The 21,399-nt window shown below is 37.2% G+C and overlaps 1 protein-coding gene across 9 annotated transcripts in view; it reads right to left on the bottom strand.

The window, feature by feature from the left end:
• The window catches only part of ANKS1B (ankyrin repeat and sterile alpha motif domain containing 1B), a 427,837-nt gene that overhangs the window by 141,968 nt on the left and 264,470 nt on the right, over positions 1 to 21,399 (bottom strand). For all 9 annotated transcript variants that reach the window (XM_069852975.1, XM_069852979.1, XM_069852978.1 and 6 more), the window contains one exon: positions 13,492 to 13,644. In XM_069852975.1, coding sequence (XP_069709076.1) covers positions 13,492 to 13,644 — 153 coding nt within the window. The remainder of the gene's footprint in view (positions 1 to 13,491; positions 13,645 to 21,399) is intronic.

Below are 21,399 nucleotides of genomic sequence, written 5' to 3'. Positions count from 1 at the left end.
CTGAAACATGTAAAAAGAGTAATTAATATAATTAGTCTTTATAATTCATCTTCACAGGTGAAGGACACAGTTGTGAATTGTGCCCAACATTACCCATTTTTCTGCATGATTTAATAAAGATGTGCCTTAATACCCTTTATGGAAACTTGAAACATTTTGGGAATGGCTGGTTAGATGATGTACTCTAAAATACTGAAGAATGCAACCAAGGTTCCTTCCGTTTTTCCTTGAGGAGAGAGACTGTTTGGGTCAAAACACTGTGAGAATGTCATTCTTTATTGCTCATGCTGTAATACCATATGAAGGCTGGAAAAGGAAAAGTCTTAAAAAATAAAATCCTGGGGAGGAAGGACATCAGCAAGTTAAACATAACAGAAGAAGAAAATTGAGTAAGTATATATTAAATTATATTACCCTATTCAATAACTGCATAATGCTGCTTCTTTTTATGTTATCATGTATACAGCTTTACATACCACCGACATACCTCATGGTACCTTACTGCAACCGTCACTTCAGTTCATGCATTTAAAATATTCTCAAAAGCCTCACGTCAAACAATGCACTGAATAAACTAGCTGGGTTACTAGAATATCAATAAACTTTATGAGGAGGTACAGATGTCCAGAACTTCATACACTGACATGCACACACGCACAATAATATATGCACCACCAAGCCAAGTTTTCAGCTGCTTGCAAGACTTCTTTGGTGAAAACAAGGAAAACGCTGAACCTCCAGAAATGCCCTAGAATGTACATTCTAATGACTAGAGATTGTTCTTTATGCACCATTACAGCTTATTTTCAGCATGTCAGCTAAAATAATTAGAAACTCAGGTGGGAAAATCAGTGATAACAAACAGAGCTCCAAAACATTTTCACGGAAACTGCCCTTGAGATAAAAAGGATGAAGCGGAAAACAAAAGGAAAACCAAAAAGAATTAATTCCACATGGTGTTTTTCAAAGCCAAGCATCAGTTTCTGAAATAAATGAAGCATGGTACATTCTTCTTATTATTTTACTAGTTGCAAGTAAGAACTGACCATGGTATTATCCGTAACACTCACCTCTTACAAGTCAGTGCAATGATCTGTTACACAGAGACATCTCCTTTACCACACCATCCTACACTCAATTTGAGAGATAATTGGGAAAGGTTTTGGTTTATTCTTTTTAATAATTTTGCCACTTTCAAGACATCAGTAGGACGTGACAAAGATTGAATCTGAGATTTCAGATATTCAGAATTATATTGTGATTCCAATGACAGATTTCTGCAGTATCAGTAAATGCACTTCTGATGCTCTTCTTAATTTAAACTTACCTTTACATCTTCCCATCAGATCTGTATTTCAGACCATCTGAGTATATTTACTGTCTTGATAACTGGCACATGCACAGCCAAACCAAATAAGTGACCTCCAGGTCAAAATAAACTTTTTCACAGCCCTATTAATGGGTCTGCACAGAATTCTAAGTAATATCTTCGTTGATTCTCAGAGAAAAATATGGTAGCTCATTGCATACTTACACAGAAAAAATATTTATGAGAACAAAACCAAGTGGAATGCTAAAATGCTGTTGCTTATGGAAATATAACAAATTGTCAGCAATAAACATAAAATCTCAGCCATTTGGCTTAACAGCACCTCCTGCAAAACAGTAAGCATGTTTTATCCTTGACACATTGGAATAATCTGTGTTAAATCCCTGGGGAAGTGCACAGAAGATAGAAGCCAGTTTGCTTGTCTTCCTTATCTGAATTCCAGAGACCATTAGAAATCTTACGGTGAAAAGTTGAAATGTATTAAACTAAAATCCCCAGGAAAATATTTTGCCTAGAGCCTTAGTGTAAATGAAACATCTTCAAAGAATCTTTTTAAACTCTTTCCCACATCAAGGTATTCTTGACACAAATCTTCTTACCTGAAACACTATCCAGCGTTTAAATTCTTCTATAACACATAAGACATGGTCATCTTTCACTTTTTCTGTAAATCATCATTTTGATATCCTGTAATTGTTTATTAATAATAGCAGTAAAAATGCCAAGAGAAATTATAATTTTAGATCATACTTTAGAGAGTGTTCTAGCAATCCACAAAGATGCTTCCCTGCTACAAAGAGCCCACAAACTAATTTGTAGACTAAAGGAAAACAGAGAAAACATAATTGTGAAAATAATTTTGATTATTCAAAACTATCTCTATAGTCGTGTAGCCATTTGCTTATATTTTAGATAGATCTAGAGTAAGGACTTAATTATATTAATATTTTTCTGGTTTATATGATATTTCTATACTCTGTGTGTGTTGTTTCGTTATGTATTTCTAGCGTTTCTTGCTAAGCCCATTAGCATCTAATGGCAGTTGCTTCCCACTCTTGACATCTCATCCTTGCATATAACTCCCTCATTTACTACTGACTCTCCTCAGTTCTCAGTTTCCTCTTTCCCACGCTTTAGTTCTAGTGAATTTCTAAAGCTAACCACTCCATATGCTTAGAGGCATATTAAACTTCTGTCATTTTTTTTCTCACATGAAGTCACATCTTATGCTTCTGCTTCCCAAAGAGCCACAAAGTAACAAAAAAAAATGTTCATAAATCACTGCACAGAACTAAAGATAATGAACTTCTTTGGTGGATGTCATGTATTAGTGCTACTGTATACTTTGCTATTGAAAGCAGGTAAGAAGAATTATTTCTGCTTGCAAATTGTTGCTCGGCTTCAACAAAAGAAGCAGTGTAGATCTATCACTACTCTTTAATAACGTGAAGTTATGAACTAGCCTAATGTTTTGCTATCCATCCTCCTTGGCTATGGCTTTGATGCTTATCTATTCCTTTATAATTATTACATAAATTTAACTCATAAGTCACACAACCACCTTGTGTTTAGTTATGTTCACTGAAAACACAGTAGAACCATATTGCATGTGGGAACACAAATGTTTAAAATACTTAGCTCTGCGTAATTCTTGTTCTTTTGCTTTATGTGTGCACATGAGTGCATATGCGTTTCTTTGGGGCTTACTGGAGGGGTAAGTGTTTTAAAGAAAGATATTAAGACCGTGGTTTCCAGCTTCATGTAGATAATGCAAGCGAATGAGGGGATGATGAGAAAACCTTTTTTGATGACAGAGACTGCCACACAGTCATTAGTAGCTCACCTCCAACCACCCAATATGCTTCTTACTGAATCTGTTGTTTTAAATGGTAGCATGGAGTCCAGACCCTGAGAAAATCAGGATGTCCAGGGGATTGGGCTGGGTCTATAAAATAATGCTATTTCGAAAACAGCATGTCCTTTCCTGTTGAGTATGTGCATGTAAGCTGACACTGGCTCAAGCAGGTTCTGATCCAGTTTTCAATACCTGAACAAAAGTATAAATAAGGTCTAACTATATTATTCCCAGTAGCTTCTGTCGTTACTGCATCTGAATCATGTACCCATGGAAAAATACAGATAAAACACTGTAAAAAGTTTTGAAACTAACTTCCTGTTTTGAAACCCATAATGCTAGAAAGATCTCTCATTTTCTATTAACAGGGTAACAGATTTGCAAGGGTTATATTGTAATTCATTATCTGAATAAAATTTTGAATATTATTGCACATAGAATCATATTAACTGCATTTTCTCACATTCTTCCTCACATTGTGGCAGTGAGTTAAAAACCATGTAATAAACTACTTTTGGATGAATACTGCAATTTTAGATCTCTACATGATAGGAAGAACGCTTTTTAAAATAAGAAAAATTACAAACTGAGGTAGGAATATAAATCAGGAGTTAAATGTATATAACCTTGTAGTGACTTGATCATTATGAAAGGAATCACAAGTATTGCCAATAACTATTTCAAGGATGTAAAAATTTGGGTGCTAATGTGTTATTTACATCTGCAGGCTGTGGATAATTGGAGATAATGGTATGTAATTCTGATATAATAGAAAATAATAGAGACTGAATATGAAAGGTTTTTTGCCACCACCAGCTATAAAAATTTTGAATTGCCGCTTATGGAGTGTGACTGAAACCATATTCTTTTGAAACTTAAAAACAATGAAGGACAAAGTCCTTGAAGATGACTTTAAGGACTCCAGTCCTGTTGGCTGCAGACTGCAATAAACCCTGTAAGGTGCAATAGAACCTTTTGTAGCTAAGTGAATACTTTCCTTCCCCTCATCTTTCAACACTTTATTGTGTTGAAAAATGTTGACCTTACTTCTATTAATAATCTTGCTATAATGCTTTTGGTTCTTTTTTGAAATCCAGAACTGCGCCTGTATGATACGAATGCAGTGGATTGCAGGGTTATCCAAGTGAGCTCTGAACAATGTGAGAAAGGAGAATCAGGCAGAAGACCCAGGATAATGCTGCTGTCCTATTTCTGGCACATTAATCACTCTGATATGTCTATATGGTACAGTACTGCATTTGCTCTTATACCTGAGAATGTTAACAAAATCTGCTGTACAGGGAAAATGTTTCTGATCTTAATTATCCTCATAGCTAAAATGACTGCCATTCAGTACTCTTTACCTTTAACTATTAAAACCAGTTGTGAACAGAAGACAAATTATGATAGTCAAGATTTGACAGAGTCCTGATAATTTTTATTGGAAAGACCAACCCCTCACAATATCCTATAAAGCAATGAAGAAGCAGGGGAAAAAAAAGATTTTAAAATATTTTAAAGAAGATTTCTTTTCTGCACACCACTGAATATGAGAGTTAGTTGAAAAACATAGTATTTTAACGCATCAAAATAGTACTGCAGTCCGTGAGGATATTATGTAATAAATTCTGCAGCTTTATTTCTTTGCAAAAGGGGGATACTTAATGATTTTTATCGCTATCAATTTTCATCAAAGAAAAGGCAGAAGTATTGCTTTACCTCATTAACATCTCTATGTTTGCTTGCTTTTATATACCAATAAAACTTCAAGTATTTTACATTGACCTTCAATCAACATAACCTGTTTAAAAATGCCATAAGCTAGAACTATGAGAAGTAGGGCTTGGGGAGAGCAAATGCAAACATTCAAAACAATCAAATTATTCCAGTAAAGCTAGCATAAATATTGTCTAGAAAACAAAATTTAAATACTTATAATGAAACTACTTTTACTACAATCTACAGCATGATGAAGGACTGCATGTTTAGGAGGCCAAATTCGAAACAGGGTGTCTCTAAAATTTCTAAATTAACATCAGAAGAAAGGATCTGAAAAAAGACATTATTTTAAAATAGAAATCTAGTTTTTTTGCAGGCTCAACAACATTGGAAAGGTTAAGCTGGTGAAATATAACTCTTTATCCAAGACTCTTCTAAGCCAGTGAAGGCAGAACAAGTTGTTGCCCAGGACAACAAAATGTTTAGTGACTATTTTATCTGTTTTTGTAGAGAACTTGTGGGTTGAGAAGAGAGTTTATTTTTCTAGCATTTTAAAAGAGAATAAGAAGACTCATTGCTTCTGCTGTATTCCCTGAAAAGGAGATCACATTCTGAAACTTGAAACGTGAACCTTCTTATATAACACTGAGATTTCAGACAGAAAATCAGGTGATAAGGCAATTTATTTGCCGCCTGAATGGAGGGAGACTTTGTTAGGGTACTTCAGAGACAGTGTGCTCTTTGGCACTAGGTAGAGTAGGTAGCTTTAATAAAAAAATTATCTTGCATTATAAATCAATCATTTGTGCTACCTAGTGTGTTACAGGACAAGAAAATGATCCTGCAGGTGGAACACAATAGGTGCTAAAATTGCTCAGCTATTATTATTAGTGCTAAAAATTGCTGCCAATCACTACCTGATTATAATTTGTTTTGAAGAGAGTGTGGGGCAGAGAGAAAGAAAAAAGAGAAAAAGAAAGAGAAAAAAAGCTCTGGTTTTAAGAATTCTAATATAAGAACAAAGAAAAGAGGTAAAAGTGGTTGTTAAAAAATTATATCATTTTGATATGGCTAAAATCCTTTCATTTAAAAATAAATGCAGAAAATGGGAAACATTAAAAGAAATTTGCAAATTTCTATGGCAAGATTTACGAATGGTTATTTTATCAATACTTTTTAATGAGAACAAAATACTTTTTTATTATTGTTTTGCTACAAGGAAATATTAACATAAAATCAGGGAAATTATTTCAAAGTAGTTACATCACCTCTTATATTTACACAAACTCTACTGCAAAATTATACCAGATAGATTACAAAAGAATCATATACTCCCAAAGAATAAATGCCGTGAAAACGTCCACAGTGAAAATGCTTTCTTTTCCTTTCTTTACCATGTTGTACTGTAAACTGAATAAAGCACTGCATTTGAGCTAAAAGAAGTTTTTCCTCCCACTTCTTCTGAGTCTGAGCACTGCCATGATCCAAGGTGGGAGTAGGAAAAGGTAAACTGTAGACATAGTTTATGTTATCTCCTGATCTTTTCCAAGTAACAGGATAGAGGAAAGAGGATGACATATTTAAGAAGTATTTTGCATTGCCATGAGGAGCAAACAGAAGTTTGCGCATCAAATCATTCGAAGGTTATGAGATCACTACATATGCAAAACATTACATGCAGAAACTCTATATAAGTTAAAGACATTATGAAGTTACAATACCAGCACATGGATTTCTTGAGCATAAAGAGCTTCCAATGAGATTTCTAGAGCCATCCACTGCAATACTACAACATAACAACAGTTTCTATGTGATCAGTAACATCCACAGTCATTTAGGAACCGAGTGACTGATGAAGATGCTACCAGTAATCAAAGTAGAAAGAATCTGACTGCAGAAAGAATCATTCTCAAATGCAAGATCCAATGGAACAAATTTACTATATGGTTGCAATTGGTTAGTATTTCATTCTTGCGAAAGAAACAAAGATGTGCATTATTAAAACTCTTTTCAAACTTCTGTGGGTACCCTGAATTAGTGAAAACTACACAACTATACTGTATAGAAAAAAGCCTTGCTGTTTGTATAGTATCTCATAACTTTTTTGTACATGGAATGGACCTACTGATCCCATTTAAAAAGGATATACACTAATTTAGAGAATAATCCTTTGTATTTACAACTGTAGCAGCTAACATATTAATGTAATCTCATTTGCGGCATTGTTCTGCTAATGTAGGAGCAACTGAGCAAATCCATATATATGTCTTACCTCATGAAGAAGTAATACATTATGATGAAAGCTATTCAATTCCAGACCCATCTTTGGCGTATTTGATTCAAAATATCCAAGCAACTATCCTGTTGTCAAAAAACCTGCTTAATACTATTATTTATGTTAATTGGGATAGTTTTGCAAACTTTAGCCACAGAATTCAACCAGATATTGGAAGTTTCCTTCACATTTCCTCAAACAAATCAAGGTTGTGCATTAAGCACATCAAAATTGTGGTTATTTAATATAAAACCCAACACAAATGTAGTAGAAAAGATTTTCTTAAATGTGTTAATGCATCCTATACATATACAACTACTTTGAGTGAGAGACCCAGAGTTCAGCCTGCCTGGCAAGCAACTTTAAAGATTCCCATATAATTTTCAAAGGCTAGAAATATCTGTTCAGTGCAAGAGGAACATTTGTTTTTGCAAGATGTCAGAGAGATTCTCAAGCATTTTATGCTTCCTAGGAACTTCGAAATATGAGATTTCTGGCTTTGCACATTACATAAACATGGATGTCTCTGCAGAAGTGGCATTTAGCTTGTCGGAGAATTCTTTACTATCAATTATATACATTTACGTATAAATACATACACATACATATATATGTGCGTGTGAACATGTTTATATATGTGGCTGTTTTAAAAGTCTTTGTTCACATAAATTAACTTCAAGTACTTTCTCAATCAAGTACACTAGTAATGTGCTCCTGAATGTATGGAAAGAGTGAGCACAGAAAAAGACATATAGACAATTTTATAAACTCAGCAACTATAGAAGTAATTTTTTAAAACAAAATACCTAATAGGCTGAGACCCCCACAGCCTATTGAGACTCATAGCCTTGAGGATTCTTCTGGCTATCAAAACTGTTGGAGTAATTTAGAAAGCAACAACAGGAAGAGCTATGGGCATCTTTATCAGTCAGCAGTGCCTTTGGTAGATCAGAAAGGACTGTGGCTACAAGCACAATTAATTCTTTTCAGTGATCTGAAACCCAGAATAGGCTCTGAAGTAGGCAGGAAAAGGAACAGAAATTGTAGATTTGCAGTTGCAATGTCTGAGAACATGTTATTGAGATGTAATGTCTCATTCCTCTCCAAAAACTGCCTCTGCAGAGTGGCACGCTTGGCAAATTAAGTAATAACAAGAGAAGAAAAGCCACAGAGTAATTTGTCAAGCAGAATCTGTAGAACAGCCCTCCTAAGAAAGGGTATCTTTTCATGCTATAGAGCATGGGAAATTAAGCTGTCAAGTGAGCAGAGTATAAAATCCATCCATTTGGTGTGTATTACACAGTCATGCTGTGGAGTTGCTATCTGTGTTGCTGAAGTAGATAGGGAGGCTGCTATGACAGTGAAACACTAATCTGGTCAAGGAATTTCAATGTAGTTTGTGGTCCTTTTTTAAATTCTTAAATAAGAGAGTTGTACTGACATTATTGGTGCGTTAGTTGGCTAAGACCTCATGAAAGCTTTGCCAACTAAGTTCAGTACAGTGGTTTCTACCGCTTAGAGCTACAGGCTCAAGCTAAATATGCATAAAGAAATTCTGACTCTGAAATTAGACATGTGTAGCTGGCACTTTGTGTACTGGAGCTGTACAGAGAAGGACTGGAAAGATATCAAAAAAGGATTTCTGGAAGCATGAAATGGATAAATGGAATAAGACTCATCAGTCTGCAAATGACTGGCTGAAAGAAGAAATTATAGAAGTGTGTAAATTAACCACAGAGAAGAGAAGATAAACAGAAAAGAAATTCAGGAATGAACTTGATGAATTGCTAGCAATATCATGTAACTTTTCCCTTAAAACCTTATTGTTCTCTGCGGACTGGAGAGTGACAAAATTGATGCCAATTTTGAAAAGAGTTGCATGGAAGATTCATGGGAATACTGACCTCTAAGACTGTCTCAGGCAAATTAGTAGGAATTTAACAATGCATATTAGTAGTGGACACATGGATAAATACAACCAAGAAGAGTTAAAGTGACTGCTAGTAAGAGCACCTCGTATCTGAAAAGCCTATTGGAGTTATTTGAAACAATCAAAAAATATGTAGAAAAGGTTGATAGTTTACTTGTTTGCCTCGATTTCTAGTCTTCTGATAAAGACAATTTCAAAGGTTTTTAAAAAATAAAAATAGGAAAAAAAAGAAAAGCAAAGAGTCATAGAATTAAACCATAAAATGTTCTTTTGTGGATAAATAGCTGGTTAAACCAGGAAACTGTAGGAGAAAATGCAGTTTTCAGAGTGGAAGAAAGTTCCTAGTGAATTCCTTAAGAGATCTGTGAGTGGACCTCTGCTGGTCAATACAAATTCCATACATAAGAAGACTAGCAGTAAGATCACAAAACTTGATAATAAGACAATCGAGTTCAGAAAGACAAGGATTACTTGAGAAGAACTGACTCAATTCCAGAAGTCTCTGAGCTGAAAATTATTAATGAGTAGAAGAACATTCTGCAGATAGTTCATAGTAAGATTGCCCTATCCATGTAGACTTTCCCGGTCATCTGTTTAAGGTCATTTTTGTAGAAGGAACAATGGGTTAGGTAGAGCCTCTGATCTGTTTCAGTATGGCCATTTTCGTACTCTTTCATTCCTACAGTACAAAATGTAGTGGGCTGCAGTGAAATGATTGTACAGAAGCCTTTAATATAACCAAAGAATCACTTTTCACACAATATATAATTAAACTAAATTGTGAAATTTGTCGATGGTGTTATGGATGGTCCAAAGTATTTAGTTATAAACTAATGGGAGGCAGTCCATTGGTATCTATTTTCTTTCTAGTACGTTTGATCTGATCCTGAACAGGAATGCAAGTTGTGAGAGACAATATCGAGAACACTTCTCCCAAAGCTCAAAATCTGGACAGTAATTGAGTTTAAGAAACCTTTTGGTAAACATTAATTTTAAAGAAGATAAAGACTGAATCATCCATGTGAAAGATGGATGTGCAAAAATAGAAGTAGCTTGCAGTACAGGATGAACTAATTGAGAAGAAATGTAAAGCAGGCCACTTACATGTAACCCTCCTCCCAGGAGTTCAGCTATCTGTGATTCAAAGCCTACTTTCTGTGCAGTGCAGCTGTGTAACTATTCTCAGCCCTATTGAGAAAATTGCTAGGGCTCAAGAAGGAGCTGTGAGAGAGTGCACAGGCTGGAAGCACATGAGATAAGAAAGGTAAAGTTGGAGACATAAGAAAGGTTGTTGAGAGAGGGGAAACCGGTACCTCAAGGATTAAAGGATTACAACATTCACATGAAAATGTATAAAATCCTAAGATAAAACAGAGAAACCAGAGGACAGCAACTCAGCAACATTACAGATCACCCTGTTCCAGGGAGCAATAGAGGCCAGCTCTCTCTTACCCAAGCAATGACTACTTGCCCAGTAGACTTAGTGACTCATCTGGTGGGTGTTGATTTAATACCTAGTTCATTAGTCCTGCAATGTTTTGTGTGTGTTAGACGATAAATAACTTGCTTTGTGCTTTTAAACTGTTTATATCTTGCCTGAAGAACATCTTTGGTAAAAGATTCCTTTAGAGAGTGATTCCCTGAGGGGGAGGGTTACATAACTAATGCAGAATAACAGACAAGAATAATATGATTAGTCATGTAGAAGAGCATTTATACTTTAAAGCACAGGTGCATACTTCAGATGGGTTATAGAATCACAGAATAGTCGTGGCTGGAAAGGACCTCTGGAAATATCTAGTCCAACCGCCCTGCAAAAGCAGGTTCACCTAGAGCAGGCTGCACAGAAGCGCGTCCAGGTGGAATTTAAATGTCGCCTTCTTTCCACTGTCATGGAGTCTATTCTTCTATTAGTTTATTTAATAGAAAATATTACCTCTACCTTCAAATCTGTTTCGACACGTCCAGAAGCCATAGATGATTTCCCAGTGGCTTAATGGAAAGAAGCAGCAAATATGAACGAAAGGTTTCCTCGTACCAAAGTAGGAATGACTTTTATGTAAAATGCAGTGGCTGCAACTGTTTAAACTGATGGCTAAAATGAAAAAGATACCATATCTGCATCCCTTGACACATTCCTGAATATTTGGCATAAGTGCAAATGAATCTTCTTGCTTCATCTACAACTTAAGCACCAAAAGCCACCAAACCAAGGGTACACTGAATTCTTTTCAGGATGCTGAGTCTGTTTCTTCCAGTTTTCACATGCTTGCATTCTGACCTACTCATGTCAGGGCTCCAGTTGCAGAGTTAGTGGCTTTGACCTTTATGCATTCCTTTATGAAAAGCTTTCTGTAATAAGCTTTTGTTTGCCGTCACCTGAATGGAAAGTGAGACCTTTGAAATCGATTTCAGACAGCAGGCCTGCTGGTCAGAGATAAGTATGTTGTTCTGTCATTCTGCACAATGCTTCAAACAAATTTCTTCTCCATTTCTGAAAGATTCCCCTCAATTGAAACAGGAAAATAACGGTAAATACTTTTCTAAGATACAGATTTTCTCAGTGAATATTATGTCATTACAGTTAGTTACTACTGATTGGTGGGAATCAAATATATACTGACTGGACTAAAACAGAAATTCTGAGACTGCTCTTGACCAATATAATCCAACATTATATCAGGTGGAAACAAAAATTATCAGAATAGGTATCTATGTTGATACAAATACAAAACAACTGTTTAACAGCTTCTTCTTTCAACTCATGGCAAAAGAGTGTGTTTTCCCAAGAAGTACAGGCCTTCAAAAAGAGCATGAAGTTAAGCCTTCAAATTAGAGGGATTTATACTTGTCTGGTTTATACTAGTTTTATAGTAGTGTATTCCTGTTAATTTCAGTGGAGGTATTTATCTTTTCATTAGTTTAAGCAAGTTTGGAACCAAACCACAAGCCTTTAATGAAGTTTTAATGATCCACTTGGAGGAGTTAAAGGGTAATTTGTTTCCAAATTGATTATGGCAAAATGTTTGGCATTGAAAATTGAGTTACAGAAGGCAATCTGAGGAGACACTTCCACTTTTCTCAACTCAGTGCTGATTGTTAACCTGTATTTTCTTCTGTAGCAAAGCGTTCCCAGTTCTTATTAAAATTCTAGCCACTTACAGGCAAAAGAATCACAGTTGTAAATAGGACCCATATGTAGCATCAACCATATCCTGATTCAACTACACACCTACAACATACATTGAATGCAACAGACATAACATATATGGCAGAGTTTGGTCCTTTACTCTTACTCTACATTTTTGTGCTAGTTAACACGAATTTTTTATTTTGCTGGTTTTGGGCTGTACCTACTTGTGCCTCATGCATCAATTATTGTGTTGAAACTTGCGTTCACACTATCATTTTGTACTCCACTTCTTCAGCCTCGGACACGCTAGGAACTGTTTCCCAGCATAAAACTATATCAGCTGCTTTACCTTATGCTTCATTGCCTTTGGTTACTCGTAGCCCTTTGACTGTTCCAGGAGTTAGGCACTAATTAGAGGCAAAGATGTAGTATCTCCTACATTGGAAGGAAGAGCATAGCCCTTTGTTCACGAAGAGCAAATAAAATATGATATTGGGCTTTCCTTTATGTAGGGATTCTCTTAATGTTCAGATAAAATGACAATACTTTTGATTGCAAAAGCCAGAGCAGATCCGAAGCTATAATCATGTGTATTTTATAAAAGGAAATAACTCAGTTTCAGACACATAACTTACATGAAAATTCCATTGGCAAATCTGTGCTGTCAATGTCTTCACTGTAACAGTAGAAAATTAAATCTTATTCCAAATTACTCTGCAGTGCAGTCCCCATTACATCTATGGTTGTGCATATATGGGCATCTAATTTAACCAGCTCATGTAAACAGAGCTTCAAGCGAAAGTGATAATTAAGTAAAATGTTTTGTTCCCTTAGCATAACTTATTAACTATTGCTAAGGTTTCCTTTTTTTTTTGTATAATTTAGCCAGAGCACGTGGAAAAAGTAAGTATCTTTAAGTATCTTTACAAGAAGTACTGTTGCTAAGCAGTTTAAAAGCAAAAAAATATGACTTGTAGCTATAAACTACCAAAATATATTTTTAAATGTCTTTCAGCATCCTGAAGGCAGACACAATCATGCTGATTGAATACTATGCTAAAGACAATGGCAAAGCAAATGGAAGCAAAGAGTACAGTCAACCCAGATATAGGCATGAAAACCGTAATCATTACAGTACTTCATGACAGTGTTTGTAGTGCAATTTGCTTTTGTGTTTTCTCTTTGCTATGTAAGGACAAGTACTATAATGTATTTAGCAGGAACTACTGCTATAAATTGATCAACTTACATTAATTAATTCAATCTCCCAGATTTTTTTCACAAGGTCCATCGATGTATAGCCATTAATTAGAAAGGATTTGGTATAGTCACCCAGTTCAATGGAATCCAGCCATTCAGCTACAGAGGTGGGGTTGTAGCCATCATGACCGATCTGCTTCATCTGAAAAACAAGAAGTAAGAATTACTGATAATATTCATTAAGCATCTTTCAGAACAGCAGTTACGTGTATTATTTTCTTTGTGTCAAAGCTATTTTATTCTCTATCTACATTCTTTTAATGATTATTACAAGATGAAACAATTTTGTGAAAAAAAGCACTACTGAAACTTAGTTTTCAATGGATCTTTTTCTTATGGCTGCTTGCCTTTTAAACTAAGTACACTAAGACCATAGCTGGAGTTCAATTCTTAATACACATCAGAGAACCCATAAATGCGGGGAGGAAAAAGGGTGAAAGAGATGTTATTAATATCCTGATTGTACAAAAATGCCCCCTTTGAACCTAAGATTCAAAGAAGGGAAAGAAATGAGATGGAGGAATGGATTTTGTTGGTATCACACAGCAAATATAACATGTTGTCTTGATTATATTATTCCTAATTTATTTCTCCTACTAGGTTATCTGATGTTTCATAATGATTGAATCCTCACTATATTTTTCCAGTCACAGGGAAGGTTTAAAAAAGTCTTGTTGTTCTACCTGGTCACATTTTTCATGGAACTCATGAGAAGTCAAAATGTTTTAGATTGCTGTCTGTCTGTGAAGTTGCTTCAGATTGGACAATGAAACCAAATATTACTGGAATAGAATTGACAGAATGATGTGCACGGAAGCACACCACTTGCATTTATATAGCAATACAGGCACAGAAAGCAAAATTACATAAATATTTTTTCATAACAAACTAAGGAATGCCACTGGCATCTTATTTCCCTGAATTTTACTAAGCTACTCTGCTGGTTTTGGCTGGTATAGAGTTAATTTTCTTCATAGTCATTGGCATAGGGCTGTGTTTTGGATTTGTGCTGAAAACAGAGGTATTTTCAGTATTGCCTAGCAGTGCTTACTCAAAGACAAGGCCTTTTCTGCTTCTCACCCTACACCACCAATGAGTCGGCTACAGGTGCACAAGAAGCTGGGAGAGGACATAGCTGGGTCAGCGGACCCCAACTGATAACCCACACCAGATGATGTCATGCTCAGCATATAAGGCTGGAGGAAGAAGAAGGAAGGGGGGGACATTTGGAGTGATGTCATTTGTTTTCCCAAGCAAGTGTTATGCATGATGGAGCCCTGCTGTCCTGGATATGGCTGAACATCTGGTTGCTGATAGGAAGTGGTGAATGAATTCCTTGTTTTGCATTGCTTGCTTGTATGGCTTTTGCTTTACATATTAAACTGTCTTTATCTCAACCCACAAGTTTTTTCACTTTAGCCTTTCACTTCTCTCCCCCAGCCTGCTTGGGGTGAGTGAGCAAGCGGCTGTGTGGTGCTTAGTTGCCGGCGAGGATTAAACCACGACAGTTTGCTGCAATTTCTCTTTCACAATTGCCTCTCAGTGACACAAGTGAAGATTTTCAAGCTAGACAACGTGCAAAGCCTCTACCTATGCAGCTTGTCACGCCATACTGTCTTCATGAATTTTAAAGTAATATGCAGTAGTGGCACAAGTAGAAAGAAGTGGAAAAAAACCAATGCAATAGCCTCAATTTTCAACACTATTATATACATATCATCTTCGTATAGAAGTGTAAATATTGCGAACTTGATAAAGCACTGAACTAGTAAACTGTTAAGATGATTCAGACTTTTAGAAAGCTCGTGCTTTGCATAGGATCTTCTGATTGTGCAACAGTGAAGTTGTGCACGGTGAAAGCCAGCCTCCCATTTCTGCCAGCTTATGTACATACCTGCTTTCTGAGAAACAAGTGAAGTGTGACAGAAAAATAATGCTTTGAGCTTAAGTTTGAAGTGAGTGACAAAGTAATTTAAAAAGGAGAGAATTCTGATCTTAATATCATGCCTGAACTGATTAATTTCTAATGGTTTACTTGAAATACAATTTGAATTCAAAGCAGAGGAAAAAATCAGAGTCTGCATTTGTAAGTGGGAATAGTGTTCGTTGATCTGCCTGTTTAAATGCAGAAAGCCAGCATGTCATGATCTTGATCTTGGTTCCCTGCAGTATCAGAGAGGAGTGATGCAGGCACACTACATCATGGATATGACAGCTCACTCTTTGGTGTTTTGCTGCAGATGTTGAATACAAAACATTAATGGAAACTTTTAAATAATGTAGTGAAATAATTGTCTCAAATCATTAAAGAGAGACAAGAGAAATCATATAGCTAACAATGGGAATCGTAGCCTTTCAGGTCACTTCTGTTACAATGGAGTCATATTAGAAAGTGAGAGCTCAGTTTTGTTGTTGAACTTGACATTTTGGAAATCGGTTTCACCCTAATTTGGAATGAAATTGTTAGATGTCAAATTCATGGCAAAGCCTTCTTTTGTTGTCATTCAGATTTACTTTAAATCTTAGACTGACAGTCTGTCCAGCAGACTGCAAAAATGTTGGATGATCCTGGTAGCTCTGACTCTTGGGAAGCTTATTTCACGAGCTGATCTGAAATGAGGCATGCTTAAACAATGGACACTTAAAAAGAAAGGACCCCAAAAAACTGAAGATGAAAAAAGGTAATGCAGAGAAGACATGGAGAGGTACACGGTCCACATGACTTTTGAAAGATATAAAGTATTTTTGTTTTCTTTCTCCAACAAAGAAAAGGAAGCACCTTCAAAATTATTTTCAATGTATATAGATGGGGTGTGTTATACAAAGTATTTATTTTGTTTATTACAATTTGATCCTTATGTTTGATAAATCCTGATTTTAGTATTTTTGGGTTTTTGACCTGCTGACAGAAATCTCACGGAGTCTGGTCCACAATTTTGGTAACCCATCAGCCTCTATAAAAAGCAAACACAGCATGAGAAGTTTCTGAACTCTTAGTTCCCACTGGAAATCTCCATCAGAAGGGCTGTTAAAGTAGTTATCACTCCACTAAGGTGTGTCGCACAGGGCCGCAGGCAACCAAACACAGGTGAACAATCCGATAAGCAAAAGACTGAGAACAACTGAAGTATGTGCAACAATTTCACTCTTTTGATTTAGTACCAATAGACAAAACTCTCATCAGGTCACTCAATAGCTTATATAAAAATGCACCAGTCTGTTATTGGGCAGCAGCAAGCTCTACAAGCATCTTCTTTCTCCCTGCTCCAGTGATTTGACTACCTGTGTTCACGTCAGGATGGTACAGCTGTGTAGCTTTAGATCAGGCCCGTGTACAAAAGAGCAGTGAGAAGCCTGGTTGGGGCCAACCCACCTTCTGTAGGAGCTGCATGTGAGCTCAGGTCCATGTCACCGACACTCACTTGAGCTATGCTGTGTCTGTGCCCACCTATGCACCTTGCTGATCCTCATCCACCAACTCACCCCCCTGAATTGTCCCTGTGGATTAGCCCTGTGATTTGGCTGTCTGTGGTCACTGCAAGCATCCCTGACCTACTCACCTTGTGTGGGTGCTCCCTGCCTACCACAAGGTCCCCCTTCAGCTCCCAGTCCACCTGCCCAGGTGGGGCAGACCCCTGCTGCTGCTTCTGCCACAGAAAATTAATCTCAGAACTAGAATATTTGCCAGCAGTTTCGGCATAGAAGCAGTATTTTGTTTTGTCATGAACCAAGAACCAACCTCTTATCTAAAACAGATTTTCACAAAAGTGTCAAATACATGAAAATTAATAAACCTTCAGTATCTGTCCTTTTGTATGGAAAATTTTGTTCTGTCTGTTAATAACATCAACTAGCTTATTATGTGTCGTTCATAGCTGGCTAAATTTTTTCCTTTCATATATTTATTGACAGAGAGATTATCTAGATGTCACAGTGTCACCAATAGTATATGCATTGCGTATAAAAAGTTATGGAGCTTTAAAATAAAAATAAAAGCACTTTGAAATGTCTGTCTGGAAGTGCTGCCCCTTTACTTTATTAGAGCTCCAGTTTAGTTGCATCTTATCCCAGTGCTTGTTAATAGGTCACGCTCTTGGATTATTTGTATTTTTTCTATATTGCACCATGATCATAGACTCCTCTCACAAATCATTTACACTCCGTAGGCTTCTTTGCTGGTGCCATTTGCTGATTGATTTTTTTTTTAAAGAAAAAACTCCTTCTATCTACTGACTGTATTTCCACATATAAAATTTCAATCACTTTTGCACCAGCTACAACACATGCATCAGTGGTGTCAAACACCTAAGCAGCCATGTGCAGACTCTCTGACTCAGAGCAGTATAAAATCTCTAACCTTCAAGTCATGACAGTCTTTCAAATATTAATTGCTCATAAATAGGCGCAGTATTGTTCTTGCACAGACACTGCTACTAGTTCATTTGATTGTTATCTTTAAAGAACAAAATCTGTTTGAGCTGTTTAATCGCAGACAATTTTAGTGCGCCAACCATGGAAAAGGCTAGGAATGAAGTCCATAGGATTTAGAGAAAAAGAAATGTTTAAGAAAACAGGACATAAACAAAGTGTGGAAGAAGACACAAACCACAGATTTCTCTCCTAGGTCCTATTGATCTGTCACTAGAATTGCTACATTGGAAATAAATAGAAAGCAGAAGACAGAAATACCTGTTTCTTTTAACAAAATAGTAATGTCAAGTAGCGTCCCAGTGGGCTGAGAAATCCTTTACAAGAAACTGTCCATACATCAGTCTTTTACAGGTGCATCACTGCTATACTTACATAGTGTTTTACGTTAGGATAGAAGGTGTTTGAGTTTTTGTCTCTGAAAGGTAGCCAAATGAACACAAACGGAGCTTCAAAGTAATCACATATTCACCAGAAGCATCAAGGTGAATTCAGTAACACAGACTGTTACCAGTTTTCTCTGATATTCTCAAGCAGCTGGGGAACTAATGCTTTTTTCTCCACGGGCAATATCACTATCTGGTGGATCTCAACTCTGTGTGTATTAAAATCAAGCTTTTTATCTGATGTATAAGGAGAAAGGGATGACTTGACTTTCATACCTTTCTAAGTGATTGTTATGATTACAATGAATTTACGCTTGCGTTGGTTTGTAAGAAAGATCTTTTTAGCAAGCACAGAATGCTTTCTTTTTACTGCTGACCTTGCTGAAAGATTTAAGCAGCACTTTTGGGAACTTGTATAAAACTATCAACTACCAGTCTGAATAATTCTGGATGACTGTAATGGGGGAGGCATCAGTTCTTTTTTCCACTGCTTTTGCGAATTGTTTGTTACATATTACGTACGTTACAAAAGTTATGTTGTTATGAATTATGTTGTTAGAAGAGGAGATAATTCGTCCTCTGGAGTGGTGAAAGAAAAGGCTCAGGAGAGTGACACTTCTGAAGGCCACATGGCCTGGCTGGCACAGGGGCCCCACATGGAGCTGCTGCTTGCAGTGCCCGTGCAGAAACTAGCTTGCAGTCAGGGGCAGAGAGGCATCTCTCATGAGGGATAAACACCGCTCCTTAAGGGCCTGAGAAGACTTTGCACTTGCTAGTGTTAAAAAAGCCACTGAGTGAAAACAGGGACCTGCGTGGAAAGACATAATCGATGAGGAAAAGCTGTATATATACCTTTTGGGTTTCTATTCTATCTTGTCACATACTTAAAAAGTTAACTATTGTGTTCTAATAAGGTTTGACTTTTCTTTCCTGTAATCAAAAGCCTTCCACCTTCTTATGGAGCTTGTTAAAAAGAGGCAGTAGAGGCATGTTTGCTTCACTGCGCTGCCTGATTCAGGATCCTGCTCTGATGTTATAATAAATCCAGAATACCATGAACTGGGGTCAGAGTTTCCTACGTAAGATTGCCAGCAATGCAATAGCCACCCTTTCTATGATTTTTGCAACTGGAGTCTATCTTCTGAATTTGAAGGAAAATGGAAGCATGCACGCATTTTTTTTCCTGGAAAAATTTAAACAGATCCCCATCCAGAGCCTGAAAAGATGTCAGGAACAGGAGGCTGCTGACATGACTGCTGTGGGGAGCCCAGAGGTGTCTAATCATGCTCCTGTGCAGCAACCAGTGGGACAGCTGCAGAAGCAATGAGAAACAGATGAAGAAGGAGGCAAGGCCAATCCTGAGGACGAAACACCGTTTCCATAGTGTCCAGATGGCACTGCAGACAGATGTTAACAGACACACACCGGTAAGCAGAATAAACGTATTTATCAACCTAGTGCCATTGAGGAGTGAATGGGTGAAGCAAGTAAGCCTCGGAGGCCATGAGGACATTTGCACTGTCTGCACGTGGAGATGGGAGTGGGGATAGAAATTCAATGACACAAGAAGACAAAGATCCATTTCTTTGCAGTCTTTGTAATCTGCAGAACACAGCCCAGACCTATAGTTTGGGAAACATGGGAAATGCTATCTGGCAGGCAGATGGTGAAAGGCGTAGTGTCCTTTCACACAGCATGTGACAGATTTACAGTTAAATTTGGTACTCGTTCCACTTCTGCATACGTGTGGTCTCATGATGAGGTGATGAAGATGGTGCATAGCACTGCCTATGAGGCACGCAGTATCTAGATGATGCCAACACTGATGGAAGATCATAGAATCATAGAATCATAGAATAACCAGGTTGGAAGAGACCCACCGGATCATCGAGTCCAACCGTTCCTATCAAACACTAAACCATGTCCCTCAGCACCTCGTCCACCCGTGCCTTAAACACCTCCAGGGAAGGTGACACAACCACCTCCCTGGGCAGCTTGTTCCAGTGCCCAATGACCCTTTCTGTGAAGAATTTTTTCTTAATGTCCAGCCTAAACCTCCCCTGGCGGAGCTTGAGGCCATTCCCTCTTGTCCTGCCCCCTGTCACTTGGGAGAAGAGGCCAGCACCCTCCTCTCTACAACCTCCTTTCAGGTAGTTGTAGAGAGCAATGAGGTCTCAATGATAGTGCTTCCTCCGAATCTAGCACTGTAATTATTGACCATAGAGGTATTGGAAGTCCTTTGGATGACCTGAAAATATGTTCATAAATATAACTCAATGGATAAATGTGTGGGACAACTGAGTAGAAGCCTTTGTGGTTTATAGCTGCCTGTGGACTGGCTGCAGATGGGAATGTGTATCCTATCAGTGGCCCTTATGGAGCTCACGAACACATGAAGGCAGAACAGCCACACCAGCAAATACACACAGAAAGCAGTTGTCCAAGCCTTCTCTCTTGAACAAAAGGGATATGCAGAAAATCTAAGTCAGCTCATTCAAGTTGTCATGCTAGTCTAGCTGCCACAAAAAGAGAATAATGCTTCTACTCTGATAGCATCTTTCCTTGCATGCTGACTATTCTCAGAGCAGGTAGCAGACAGTAGGCATTGTGTGTCAACCACAAATAAGGAAGTGTATATGAAGCAGGAAGAGAAATATGACTTAATATGCGGGCAACGGTGGAAGGACGAGTGAAATGCTACTGTCATCTACATAATACAGATAAATGACAGCATGTCATGACTAGATTGGCTCTCTGATATTCTCAGTTAAGAAGGAAAATATTTGTGAGACTGCTTTCATCAGACGCTTTTGAAGCAAATGCATGGAGGGGACATTTAGTCTATGAGACCAGCCTAAGGCTAGTCTGAAGTAAACATCCTGAACTATAGCATGGATGCACCTAACCGCCTTGTTTGACTGATCCATCCCTATTGGGCTGCATTACTTAAATAATGTAGACTATGCCTTTGTGTTTCGGAGTTGAAAGGCTCATGTGTTATGCTGGATTCTAACACTTTTTTCTGTCTTTATGGTGAAAGGTTTTATAAGCAATGCAATGACAAGATGAGCGGCCTCTTTCCA

This window comes from Phaenicophaeus curvirostris, chromosome 1 (assembly GCF_032191515.1).
Source record: "Phaenicophaeus curvirostris isolate KB17595 chromosome 1, BPBGC_Pcur_1.0, whole genome shotgun sequence".
Lineage (NCBI taxonomy): Eukaryota > Metazoa > Chordata > Aves > Cuculiformes > Cuculidae > Phaenicophaeus > Phaenicophaeus curvirostris.
The sequence above is the reverse complement of the archived record's forward strand: the minus strand, read 5'-3'. Positions and strand labels throughout refer to the sequence as shown.